This window comes from Papio anubis, chromosome 12, assembly GCF_008728515.1.
Source record: "Papio anubis isolate 15944 chromosome 12, Panubis1.0, whole genome shotgun sequence".
Taxonomy (NCBI): Eukaryota; Metazoa; Chordata; class Mammalia; order Primates; family Cercopithecidae; genus Papio; species Papio anubis.
In genome coordinates, this window is record NC_044987.1 from 59,325,633 (window position 1) to 59,339,622 (window position 13,990).

At 44.5% G+C, this 13,990-nt stretch overlaps 2 protein-coding genes across 9 annotated transcripts in view; one reads left to right on the forward strand and one right to left on the reverse strand.

The window, feature by feature from the left end:
• Positions 1-3,668, reverse strand: part of SPCS2 (signal peptidase complex subunit 2) — a 29,889-nt gene extending 26,221 nt beyond the window's left edge. Inside the window, exon 1 of one of the 3 annotated variants that reach the window (XM_031653112.1) lies at positions 3,305-3,447. In XM_031653112.1, the coding sequence (XP_031508972.1) occupies positions 3,305-3,388 (84 nt within the window). In that variant the 5' untranslated portion in view covers positions 3,389-3,447. Of the gene's footprint in view, positions 1-3,304; positions 3,448-3,512 lie in introns of those variants that run through there. The other 2 variants (XM_031653111.1, XM_031653113.1) reach the window with 2 other exon arrangements.
• A 61-nt stretch (positions 3,669-3,729) lies between these two features.
• Positions 3,730-13,990, forward strand: part of LOC116269717 (X-ray radiation resistance-associated protein 1-like) — a 30,534-nt gene continuing 20,273 nt past the window's right edge. For 4 of the 6 annotated variants that reach the window (XM_031653109.1, XM_031653110.1, XM_031653105.1 and 1 more), the window contains exons 1-3: positions 3,730-3,984; positions 8,460-8,527; positions 13,759-13,856. In XM_031653109.1, the coding sequence (XP_031508969.1) occupies positions 13,763-13,856 (94 nt within the window). In that variant the 5' untranslated portion in view covers positions 3,730-3,984; positions 8,460-8,527; positions 13,759-13,762. The remainder of the gene's footprint in view (positions 3,985-8,459; positions 8,528-13,758; positions 13,857-13,990) is intronic. The other 2 variants (XM_031653108.1, XR_004177440.1) reach the window with 2 other exon arrangements.

Below are 13,990 nucleotides of genomic sequence, written 5' to 3' on the forward strand. Positions count from 1 at the left end.
CTAGTAGATTCCAAAGGACAGGGAACAGAGCTGGGTGCGGTGGCTCATGCCTGTAATTTCAGTACTTTTGGGAGACTGAGGTGGGCAGATCACTTGAGGCCAGGGGTTCAAGATTAGTCTAGGCAACACAGTGAGACCTTGTCTCTACCAAAAAAAATAATAAAAATAAAAAGGGCAGAGGAAACCAAACAAAAAAACCCAAAGAACATTTGCCAGCACTATACAATGTGATCCTTACTATAACATGTATGAATGCCCACAATATTTACATAAGGAAATTTCAATTCAGCAATATCACACAACTTATCCAAGGTCATGTGGCTTTTATTAGGTAGGTGCAAAAGTTATTGTGGTTTTTGCCATTACTTTCAATGGCAAAAACAGCAATTACTTTTGCACCAACCTAATAACATGCTGCACTAAAACTCAAATGTCTCTTTTTATTATATATTATACACTACTGTGTATATGGCCTTATTAAGAAGTCTTCTAATTTCTCTCTCTCCAAACCATCTGACTAGTTTTCCTAAAAACCCCTTTACACAGTCTTAAAACCCTTCAACAGCTTTCTTCTCCTACTTCAAGCAATCCATGGCCTCCCTAATCGGATTCTATCTACTTGTCCCTACAGTTCCTTTAGAGAGCCTTCTAGTCAACTCAATAACTGAGAAACATTAAACACCATCATATCTGTGTACCTTCACTCAAGGAGACTTTTTTTACCTGGCATGTCTTTCCTTTCTCCCCCCAAATAAGGTGCCAGTTCCACTCTCAGGAAAGAGGCCTTTCCTTGAGGCTCTTACTTTTTTTTTTTTTTTTTTTTTTCCCCGAGGTAGATTTCCCTCTCGTTGCCCAGGCTGGAGTGCAATGGCATGATCTTGGCTCACTGCAACCTCCACCTCCCAAGTTCCAGCAATTCTCCTGCCTCAGCCTCCCGAGTAGCTGGGATTACAGGCATGCGCCACCACGCTCGGCTAATTTTTAGTAGAGACAGGGTTTCTCCATGTTGGTCTGGCTGGTCTTGAACTTCCGACCTCAGGTGACCTGCCTGCCTTGGCCTCCCAAAGAGCTGGGATTACAGGTGTGAGCCACCGCGCCTGGCCGAGGCTCTTACTCTTATCAATAAGTTTGCAGGGATCACTCTCTCTCTCTCATTTGAACTTCTCTAACAAGTACACACTTGCGCGAATATACCATATACTTCCTTAAATAGATTCAATTACCCCATCTTCTATATTCAGCAATTCTGAGTGCTCTCTGATATTAGGATTCTTGATTTACTCCTCCACCATCACACATTGTACCAGACACTACAGGTAATGGAGATCATTAACATGTACTGTCTTACTTGGTTCTTCCCAAAACCCCGTGATACAGGTGCCAGAGATTCTAAAATTCCAAATGAAGAAATGTTCATTGATTTCCCAGTCTTCATACTGTTTGCAAGTAGCAGAAATACTTCAAAGCTGAAATCTTATGATCCCCAAATCCAGGTTCTTTCAATAACACAATGGTGCCATATACACTATTCCATAATAATAGTATTCCATACTGCCTTAGCAGAATGCCCATACTTTGCTGATGATAATCCCACTGCAAGGAAGAGCAAGAGCAGTTAGGGGGTCAGGTAAGCACAGGTTGTTAGGCGCTTACCCAGGAAGAGGGAAGGATTTGTGTACACAAATGACCATCAATTCCCCATACTCTCATGTCTTGAAGCAATTTACCATCCCAACCTCCAGAATATGTTTCTGTATCTTAAGGTCTGAGTGTGAGGCCAGGTGCATGGTGACTCATGCCTGTAATCCCAGCACTTTGGGGAGCCGAGGTGGGAGGATCACTTGAGGCCCAGGAATTTGACACCAGCCAGGGCAACACAGTAAGACCCTGACTCTACAGAAAAGTTAAAAGCAAAAAAATTAGCCAGACGTGGTGGTGCACATTTGCAGCCCCAGCTACTCAGGAGGCTGGGGTGGGAAGATCACCTGAGCCTCGGAGTTCAAGGCTGCAGTGAGCTAAGATCCATTCTGGGCAATGGAGTGAGACCCCTCACAAGAGAAGTGTGTGAGAACCATGTCTTTCAAAACCAATGACACTCAAAAAGACAAGTAAAAAGACCTGGATCTGAACCCCTCAACATAATCAAGTTTTCATTTCTTTTTTTTTGAGACGGAGTCTTGCTCGGTAGCCCGGGCTGGAGTGCAGTGGCCGGATCTCAGCTCACTACAAGCTCCGCCTCCCGGGTTCACGCCATTCTCCTGCCTCAGCCTCCCAAGTAGCTGGGACTACAGGCGCCCGCCACCTCGCCCGGCTAGTTTTTTGTATTTTTAGTAGAGACGGGGTTTCACGGTGTTAGCCAGGATGGTCTCGATCTCCTGACCTCATGATCCGCCCGTCTCGGCCTCCCAAAGTGCTGGGATTACAGGCTTGAGCCACCGCGCCCGGCCAAGTTTTCATTTCTTAAGCACCTGCCATGTGTTATGCACAGGGAAGTCTGAAAGCTGTTTTCAATTAAATTCAAAAATCCTGTTTACTGTACTAAAGACACCATGCTTAACAATTCTCATCAAATCAGCCCAAGGTCCTACAATGAGAGAACTGGAAGGGAATTTAGGAGTAAGTCCCTCATTTTAAGGCTAAATCTCTCACTTTGCAGATGAGCAAATAGACATAGAGAGAGCAAGCATATTTCACGGTCACAAAGCTAATTAGAGGCAAAATCAACACTAGGACGAAGTTCTCCATCCATCTGTTTCTTCTAAGATGCTGTGCAAAGAGCAAGAAGGGCCAACCCAGGGACAGTTTTCCTTTTTTTCTTTTCTTTTAAGCCCTTGTTGCTAGGACTGCAGTTAAAAAAAAATTGGATGAGCAGAGGAGGAAAGGGACAAGCGTGAGCGGGCAGCAGTGCACTTGGTAGCAAACAGGGAGGTAGAGGGGAGAGAGGAGAGGGCGGGGAAAAACAATAGAAAGAAAGAAAAATCTTAAAGGCTTCTTGTCAGCCCAGTAGAAGAGTCAATACTCAAATATTTTAAGTATTCGCCTATCATGATTAAATGCCTAAAAACTTAAGTAAGCAAAAGGACAAGAAGCACATTGGAATCTGTAGCAGCACGCAAGGCTGATGGTGGTAGGGAGTTTCGGGGATATCGATTCTTGAATCCTCGGGCTTCGGTTTTCCGTGTCTGTGAAATGGGCACTGGCAACAGTGCACCCAGCACCCCAAGGAAAAAGCGATGGATACAATTAAGTATAGGAAGAACCAAATTACCGAAAAAGCTGTGGCGGCCAGGACCAGAACACTTACGAGAAGCGAAGAAGTCCTAAAGAGGAGAGGGTCCAGGTTTGAAGTGTGATGAGGGCAGGCTACAAGCGTGCGTAGGGTTGTCATAGTGGTCACACAAGGGCTCCCCTCAAAAGGCCGTAGAAAATAAGGGAGACCGGGATGGGAAGGTGGGTTCGCCGCCTCCCAGGCCTCCCCAGGATTCAACTTTTCCCAAGAACCGGCTCCTCACCTTATCCAACAAGCCGCTACGGCCACTGCCTGTCCCGCAGTTGGAACCACCGCCAGCCCCACTATTGCCTCCGAGACCACCGCTTCTCCCGCCCTGTGTAGCTGCCGCCGCCATGTTGTGCGCCTCTGCGTCTCCCTCCCCTCCGACTTGTCTGAAGCCGATTGGCTGGAGCTGACAGCGTGGCGCGCCGCGCGGAGTTAATCGGGATCCGTAGTTTGGGGCTTGCTGGCGCGAGGTAGTCAGAGGACGTGGCCGCGGGGCTTGCTGGGACTTGTAGTTAGACGTCCTGGCCGTCAGTTGCAGCCTACACTGTCTGCCGTCGCGTCCCAGTTACTAAGGCGTCGGAAAGGTAGCGGCAGGCAACACCGTGGAGCGGCTCCGAGATCCCCGGCAGGCTCGCAGGCGCGCATCCCTCCTGACTGGGACTTCGCCTCCGCAGACCCCTCGGAGGCTGAAGCGACGCCGGAGGCAGGTGCGACTGAAAACTTAGTTTCCGAGTTTGAGTCTTTCTCCGGCCCAGGTGTGGAGTTTCCGAAGGAGTGGGCAGGAGCCGGTCCTTCATCCTTTTCTAGCCCGGTTGTGGCACTTACTGATTGTTTTCTCAAGCAGCTGTCATTTTAGCTGTTAGTAATGTTTTCGTGTTACGGAGAACTCACATTTACTGAGTGCCTAATGTCTGCCAGGCAATATCCTATGTGCACTTCCAGCCATCCTCTCTCTCACTGAGTCCCACAACATCCCTGTTAGGTGAGGAGGAAACTAAAGAACCTACCCAAAGCCAGATAGCGTGTATCTGAACTCGGTTTTCAAGCCGGCATTAAAAAAAATCAATATATATCCCTTCTGACACTCTGCTTTTACGGTTTTAGGATGTAATAGGAGTCTACATTTTAATCAATAATTTTTTTCACAAATATATATTGAGCACCAATATTGTACTGATGGATACAAGGGATCAAGATAGACCTGGTTGCTACTCTGGTGGAACTCCTACTCCATGACAGAGTTATCAAATAGCAGAATTGTATTATACTATGCTCTATTACATTGTATTGTTTTTTAATTCCTATATATCCCCCATAAGCATCTAAATAATTAAATATTTTTGAGTTGCTTACTATGTAGTAGGCCATATTCTAGTCACCAGGGATATGTTCCTGAATAAAATAGACAAAAACTTGTCTTGGGGAAGCCAAAATTCATGTGAAAATAATTATTATCTAGGCTGGGCATGGTGGCTCACGTTTGTAATCCCAGCCGAGGCGGGTGGATCACCTGAGGTCAGGAGTTTAAGACCAGCATAGCCAACATGGTGAAACCCCGTCTCTATGAAAAATACAAAAATTAGCCGGGCATGGTAGCGGGCGCCTGTAATCCCAGCTACTTGGGAGGCTGAGGCAGGAGAATTGCTTGAATCTGGGAGGCAGAGGCTGCAGTGAGCCAAGATCAGAAAGAAAAGAAAATAATTATCAATAAATAACTAAATTATTACTAAAAAGAAAATAATTTTCACTATGTAACAATAACATAAGATGACATTTCATTACCTCTCTGAAGCAATCCCTGGACACTCTAATCAGATGCCCCTGTAGCTTGTTGCCATTTATCTTTTACAACTTCTTATTTTTCTTTTATTTAAAAGAAAATGAGATGATATACCTTTGCCCTAGTCACTTTTTTTTTTCTTTTTTTGAGACAGAGTCTCACTCTGTCACCCAGGCTGGAGTGCAGTGGTGGGATCTTGGCTCACTGCAACCTCTGCCTCCTAAGTTCAAGCAGTTCTTGTGCCTCAGTGTCCCAAGCTGTAGTCTCTGTAGCTGGGACTACAGGCACATGCCACCATGCCCGGCTAATTTTTATATTTGTAGTAGAGAAAGGATTTTGCCATGTTGGACAGCCTAGTCTTGAATTCATGACCTCAAGTGATCCATCTGCTTCGGCCTCCCAAAGTGTTGGGATTACAGGTATGAACCACTGTGCCAGGCCAAGATCCAGCTCTAATGTCACCTACCCTGTGAAACTATCCCTGATACTTGCTTCTTCTTTCTTCACCCACTGCATGAAGTGCTCCCGTGGCATTTTGTTCATGGGTTGGGTTAGTTCAATTAACACTCATTGAGACTCTTCCTTCAGTAAGCCAGGTCCTGTGTAAGATGCAGGATAAAGAGATAAGTAGGACCCAGGCCTGACCTGATCTTGGAGATACTCACAGCCTGGGAGTGAGGTGGGGAACAGACAAGGAAGCAGGCATTATAATACAGTGTGGTATAGTGCCTGTATTAGTCCATTTTCACACTGCTATAAAGAACTGCCCAAGACTGGGTAATTTATAAAGGAAAGAGGTTTAATTGATTCAACATGGGTTCTTTTCTATTTCCCTAAGTATTGACTGGTCTGAGAAATAAAGGCAAAGAGTACAGAAGAGAGAAATTTTAAAACTGGGTGTCCGGGGGAGACATCACATGTCGGCAGATTCTGTGATGCTCCCTGAGCCGTAAAACCAGCAAGTTTTTTATTAGCAATTTTCAAAAGGGGAGGGAGTGTACGAATAGGGTGTAGGTCACAGAGATCACATACTTCACAAAGTAATAAAATATCACAAAGCAAATGGAGGCAGGGCGAGATCACAGGACCACAGGACGGGGCAAGATTAAAATTGTTAATGAAGTTTGGGGCATGCATTGTCATTGATAACATGTTTATCAGGAGACAGGGTTTGAGAGCAGACAACCGGTCTGACCAAACTTTATTAGGCAGGAATTTCCTCGTCTTAATAAGCCTGGGAGTGCTACGGGAGACCAGGGCTTATTTCATCCCTTTGTCTACTATCATAAAAGACAGCCGTCCCCAAAGCGGCCATTTTAGAGGCCTCCCCTCAGGGACGCATTCTCTTTCTCAGGGATGTTCCTTGCTTAGAAAAAGAATTAAGGGATAGTTCTCCTATTTGCTTTTGAAAGAAGAGAAATATGGCTCTGTTCCGCCCGGCTCACAGGCAGTCAGAGTTTAAAGTTATCTCCCTTGTTCCCTGAACATTGCTGTCATTCTGTTCTTTTTTCAAGGTGCCCAGATTTCATCTTGTTCAAACGCATATGCTCTATAGTTTGTGCAGTTAACACAATCATCACAGGGTCTCGAGGCGACATACATCCTTCTCAGCTTATGAAGATGACAGGATTAAGAGATTAAAGACAGGCATAGGAAATCACAAGGGTATTGATTGGGGAAGTGATAAGTGTCCATGAAATCTTCACAATTTATGTTCAGAGATTGCAGTAAAGACAGCCATAAGAAATTATAAAAGTATTCATTTGGGGAACTAATAAATGTCCATGAAATCTTCACAATTTATGTTCTTCTATCATGGCCTCAGCCAGTCCCTCGGTTCAGGGGTCCCTGACTTCCTGCAACAAACTCACAGTTCCGTATGGCTGGAGAGGCCTCAGGAAATTTACAATCATGGCAGAAAGGGAAGAGGCAGGTCTTACATGGTGGCAAGCAAGAGAGGGCAAGAGTGTGAAGGAGGAACGGTCAGACAGTTATAAACCCATCAGATCTTGTGAGAGCTCACTCACTATCATGAGAACAGCATAAGGGACCACCTCCATGATCCAGTCACTTCCTACCAGGTCTCTCCCTCAACACGTGGGGATTATGGAGATTACGGTGGTTACAATTCAAGATGAAATTTGGGTGGGGACACAAAGCCCAACCATGTTAGTGCCTCCATTAAGAAGTGGGCTTGATGGCTGGACAAGGGGGCTCACGCGTGTAATCCCAACACTTTGGGAGGCTGAGTTGGGAGTTTGAGGCAGCCTGGGCAACATGGTGAAAACCCATCTCTATCAAAAATACAGAAATTTAGCTGGGCATGGTAGCACACATCTGTGGTCCAGCTACTTGGGAGGCTAAGGTGGAAGGATTGCTTGAGTCTGGGAGGTGGAGGTTGCAGTGAGCTGAGATCATGCCACTGCACTCCAGCCTGGATAACAGAGTGAGACCTTGTCTCAAGAAAAAAGGAAAAAAAAAAGTGGACGTGAGGAGACTCAACCTAAGGAGAGGGAGATACAGAAAAGCTAATCTGTATGTAGCCAGGCAAGGAAGAGGGGCAGAAATGTGATAGGCCAAAGGAATGGAACAAGCAAAAATATGCGTTAGTGCGTGTGTGTGTGTGTGTGTGTGTGTGTGTGTGTGTGTGAGAGAGAGAGAGAGAGAGAGAGAGAGAGACAGGGAGACAGGGAGAAAGAGAGAATGTTTGTTTTGGAGGAAGCACTACAGCCAGATTGGCATTAGTTGTGTCAAGTTTGAAATAGAGACCAGAGGTAACTAAAGCTAACCAGGAAGTCAGCCTCCAAGTCTGGAACTTTGACTTTTTTTTCTACTGTATAAAGTTCTTACTTGTCTTAGATAATGTAACCTAGGGATTATGTGCCCTTCTTGGCCCATTAGTTGTAGATCCACACCTTCTCACCTAATATTCCTAATAAGGAACTGGAATTTCTACGATAGCATCCAGGTCTGCATGCCTCCTATAAGCTTGAGTGTGAGTCATCTTTTGTATTATATGTATGGCAATATCTTTTCCCAGACTGTGTCTTATCTTTCAACTTTGACTTTACTATTTTTATCTGGCAGAAATTTATTTTGTGTAAATAATCATGTAAACGATCCCTTCCTTTGAGATTTGTGCTTCATGTGTCTGATTTAAGCACTCCAGTCATACCCCACTATCATGATTATATTCTCCTATACCACCTTCCCATCTATGTCTTGTCTTTGTCTCCATCTCTGTATCTCTATCTATCTATTTCTTGGATCTTTAGTCCTACGGGCAAGGACTAAAGGCAAGACAAATTTTGGAGTAGAAGACTCACAGTAGAATATAATTAATGAGAAAGTTCAAGAGCTGTGAATAGCAGGCTAAAAAGGAATGTAATATTTATTCTACAGGCAAAGAAACAAGTGAAGAAACAAAAAAAGAAGGAAGTCAAGGGGACATTCCCAAAGTCAAAGATCAAGTAAGTACTCTGGAGACCTGAAACCAGGTCACCATATTCTTTAAGTTACTGACGTCTTCTCCGACAGCCATCATACCTAACATTTTCCAGCCGGCAAATTACATCATATCTAACATTTTCCAGCCAGCAATTTACTCATTCATTCCTTCATTTACCTCTCTAGCAGATGTGTGTGATTGGTCATGAGAGCGAGTTCCTGAAAGACATATTGACTGAATATAAATTTGTCCCCATCCATCCATCTGTCCATTAATCTTCCAAACATATTTTTAGTGAGTTGTAGGCTCTATACTACATGCTGGGATTACACAGCTGAATAAGGTAATTATAGGCCCCACAGCAGGTGAGAAGTTGATGAGGGGAGAGCAAACAATTATAATAAAGTCGTAAGTACTATATTAGGCGAAGTATGCAGTGTTGTAGGAACACATAACAAGAGCTTCCAACCCTTTGCAGGGAAGATCAGGGATCAGGAAACTTATAGTGCCCTGTGTTGGACCAACGGAGATACCAACATTCATTCATTTATTCCACAAATATTTATGGAATCTGTTATGTTAGGTGCTTTGTTAGGAATAAATTGATGACTACCACTGATATTGCCCTTTCCTAGGAAGGTTTTAGAGTCTAATTGACGGGGTGTGTGTGTAGCAGATATATGTATATATATCTTGGTCCTAGGAGTGCCATCATATCCTTCACTTGGCTCACACGTCTATTGCATGCTTCCTATGAGCTAAGTCCCAAGGGTGGAAGAGAGACAGTGAAGTAGATGTGTTTCCAGACTTGGAAATCCATAGTCCATTGAAGGTACCCCTTCATGATCGTTAGTAATCTTATGAGGTCGGGCCATGCAATTAATACTGATGAAAGACTTTACAGCTTAGCAAAAGCAGCAGTTATTTCCACTGGCAGGTTCAGTGAGGGCTTTGTGGAAGGGTTGGCATCTGGGTGGAGTCTAGAAAGATGCTTTTTTTCTATCCATTCTGTCCATTATTACCTAATTTATTTCTTACTGCAATTCTCGGAGGCACAGAATTTTTATCGTCATTTTACATGTGAGGAATCTGAGGCACAAAGAGGTAAAGTTATTTACCCATGGTCACTCAGCTTGATAGTAGAAACTAGAGTCAAATTTAAAAGTTGTTTCCCTTCCTATTGCACCACTCTGTATTCATAGAATATTTGTCACTGCCAGGAAACCTTCTCTCAGCATGCCCCAATCTGAGCTTTCCACATTGCTTTTTTTTTTTTAATTGAACTCTTCCCAGACCCTTTGAATTGTGGTCTCATCTCACATACTTTTTGTGGCCTCCCTTCCCCTGGCCAGCGGCTTGCAGGTTCCCCAATCTCTACTACCTCAAATTGCATGAATCTATCTCAGCACATATTTGGAAATGCCTAGATCCCTTTAAGGACAAATTTTAAGAGCTTGAGGTTAAAGAAACTTAATCTTTGAGGTGGTCTTGGAGCTGAATCATAAAGGATGAGGTCAACCAGGTGAACAAGATGGAGAAGGGGGTTTTAGGCTGAAGGAACACCAAGAACAGAGGCAGGGAGGGCTACATGTGAATGATCTGTATTGGGAGTGGAAGATGACACTGTGAGCCTGAATGGGTAAAACTAACTGGAGCTGGAAAGGTTAGGACATAGGACTCCAAGGACTTTCAAGAACAGGCTTAGGCATCTGGCCTTCATGTTTAGTGGGAACCCAGTCAGAAAACTGTTGTACTATTCTAGGTGGGAGATGATGAATGATTTAATGAAAACAGTAGAGATGGAGAAAAATAGACCACTGGAACAGTATTTCTGAGCTCAAATTGTCATGACTCAGTGACCTGTTAGATGTATGGGATAAGAAAAGAGGAGCTGGGACTAGTATGTTCACGTTGCATTAAGTGGTGCTGTGCATCTTCAAGACAAAAGGAAATGTGTGTTACTGAATTTGAAAATCCCAGTAGTCGGAGTTTGTTTTATTGAATGGGACTTACTGTTTAAATTTCCACACCATGAAAATAGAAGATCAGGCTAGGTGTGTTGGCTCATGCCTGTAGTCTCAGCACTTTGGGAGGCCAAGGTGGGTGGATGGCTTGAGCCCAGGAGTTTGAGACCAGTCTGGGCAATATGGTGAAACCCTGTCCCTACAAAAAATACGAAAATTAGCCAGGCATGGTGGCATGTGCCTATAGTCCCAGCTATTCAGGAGACTGAGGTAGAAGGATTGTTTGAGCCCAGGAGGTTGAGGCTACAATGAGCCGTGATTGTGCCACTGTACTGTAGCCTGGGTGACAAAGTGAGATGCTGTCTCAAAAGAAAAAAACAGAAGATCAATCAGAAAAAACAAATGTAGCCTGGAGTTGAATCTGGCTCTCAGGTGTTTGGTTTGGCCTGCACATTGTTTTAAAATGGCAAATTAGTTGCCAACCCTCAAATAGGAGATTTCATATATAAGGCAGACTTTCCTTGAAAAAAATGTGAAGATCTGGCAACGATGACTTAGGTTTCTGTATGGCAGCAATTGGTAAGAGCTGACTAGTTGCTGCCTCTATGAGCATGTGCACTCTCTCTCTCTCTGTGACACACACACACCCTCCTTCTACTTTCTTCCCCTCGCCTCCAGCTTTCTTCACTCACTCACATGGCCTGCCCAACTCCTGTAACCATTTGTGTTTGCAAGTCCTGGGTAAAATGTAGGTTTTTCCAAGGTTTGACATCAGACTGTGGTGAACAATCTGTGAATGACAAATGGTAAGTGCAGTTGTGATTAGGGCTATCTATTCCTTTGAGGAACCGTTTTTATGCCTGTTTCTCTGAAGAGAATAATAATTTGATGAAGAAAAGACTGAGTCATACCCTAGTCAGAACTATATTCTCTTTCCAACTTTTTTGCATGTGCATGCATGCACGGGCACGCACACACACACACCCCCCTAAAGAATTTCTGACTCACTGTAAATTGGTATTGGTGAGTCTCTGGGAGCCACCCCATAGCAGATAGAAAATGGAAGGTTATTTCTTTTGTGCTCTTTTTATTCTCTAGGTGTTAGGGAAATGGAACACTCGGGATATTTGAGATCTGTCTCCCATCACGACTGTCCCTGAGGGAGCCTGCCCTCTCTCATCCTCAGTGAGGGAACCCCTCCCCTGGATGCTGAGTGCCCTTCTTCTTGCCTTCTCAGGGATGGCTTTGCAGGTCTGCCCATCTCTCTCCTGCATTGTCAGTCTTTCCTCCCCTACTGGCTCCTTCCTCTCAGGCTACAGATGTAGTCAAGCCTTTCTCATCCTGTTAATAGCATAGTAATGGAAAATGAGCAGCATGAGTTAGCCATGTGCCAGATACTAAGGCATTTTCTCCTGTAATCATCAAAACAGCCCTATGAAGTAGGTGCACTTATTGTCTACATTTCACAGAGGAAAAAACCAAGGCATAGAAAAGTAACTTGCTCAAGGCCACAGAGCTAGTAAGTGGCATAGCTAGGATCTGAACCCATGCAATGAGCTTCTGGAATTTATTCTCGGTAGTGACTCTGTCCGCCAGGGCTAGGACTAGGGTGGAGGCCAAGTGCTGAGACTGCATTTGCACAACTCTGAGAGAGAGCACATGTTCTCCTAGGTGTTCCTTAGGCACCTTCCCCCAGCACTGGCCCTGATATTCACCCATCTCTCAATTTTACCTTCCATCTCACTGTTGTCTTGCTTTTCTCCTCCTTTTCACAATCAAGCTTCTTGAAAAACTTGCTTATATTCACTTTTTGTATTCCCTCGCCTTCCATTCACTCTTTCATACGTAATGTCGGACTTTAACTCCACCCTTCTTCCGAAACTGACCTCCTACTTTCTCATGGACTTCCCTACCTCTTTCATAGAGTTTTCTCTTACCTTGGCTTACCTGGCAGCTCCCACTCTCCACCTCCCAGTTCTCCTACTTCTCTAAAATTATTTTCTTTTGTGGATCCTCCAGGGCCTTGTCCTCCTTTGTCCTCACATTTTTTTTTTTTTTTTTTTAAATATGGGGTCTCACTGTCACCCAGGCATGATCACGGCTCACTGCAGCCTGGACTCCTGGGCTTAAGCGATCCTCCCACTTCAGCCTCCTGAGTAGCTGGGACCACAGGCATGTACCACCATGCTGGCTAATTTTTTAAATTTTTTGTAGAGACAGGGTCTCACTGTGTTGCCTAGGCTGTGTCCACACATGAAATGCTCATACTTCTAATTGGTCTTGCTCCACTTTTTCTTTTCTGTTCCTTCCTTTCTCATTTCTTTTTTTCTGTCCATCCTTCTTTTTTTAATTCTTTAGTTTATTAACATGAACTCTCATCAGCTTATCCCTGGGTTGCTGCAATACTCCCCTAACTGCAATCCCAGTTGCCACTGGGTGCTGCTTTCACCTACTACTATTTTTGTCAGATCTCTCTTTCTAAAGCACAGCTTGGATTATGGTTCTGTCCAGCTCAGAAATTATCCATGGCTCTCAGTCACCTACAAGATGAAGCCTGAGCTCCTAGCCTGGTACCCCAAGCCCTTCAGGAGCAGGCACCATCCTTCCTATCCAACTTTATTGTTCAAGACTACCAAGCATACATCCCTCTCCTTCTTGGGTCACATTGTTTCTTTACTGTGCACAACTATGCCCTCCTGTGGCCCTTACTGTTTGGAATGTTTATCCTTCTGTCTATCAGAAAACTCAATTCATCCCTCAAATACTATTTATCCAGTTGAAGTCTCATTATTTGTACACTATTGTCTCTAAAATGTGAGCTCCTTCTTCTCTGAACTCTGTTAAAACAAAGAAAACATCTAGCAGAGACTTAATATGTATCAGGCACTGTCTTTCTCACTTATTTGTCTTTTAAGGTAGGTATTATAACCCCCATTTTGCAGGTGAGGAAACTGAAGTTCGGAGGAGTAGAGTAACTTGCCCAGTCACAGAGCAAGGAAAGACAGAGCCAGGATTCAAACCAAGTCTGTCTAAGCCCGAGGATCATGTTCTTTCTAGGGTTCCATTGGGTTAGGATTTATTTGAACTGAAAAACCCAGGGTCTTGTTTCCCTCTTCATATAAACAGCCAGCCCATTTCTGAAGCAAGGGCAGTGGGGCCTCCAGGTGTCAGAGCAGGGTGTGTGCAGGGTGTGGTGGTCCTGGTGGGCTCACGAGCTGCACTGGAGTAAGAGGGCTCTGCTGTGTCTTTTCACTCTTCTGCTTCCTTGCTTTCCTTGCCTGGCGTTCAGGGAGATGGCCTCCTCAGGAATCTACAAGCTGGATGATGGGAAGCCTTACCTGAACAACTGCTTTCCAGCCAGAAACCTGCTTCGCGTGCCAGAGGAAGGTCAGGTGACTTCTCAAGTTGATACCTTTTCCTCATACCTAGCTCCTGCTTTAGACCATCTCACACCTACTTGTTCTTCTCCAACTCCTTCACTACTGTTCCCTGCTGTACCCAGTCCTTCCCCCTCCAGTCCT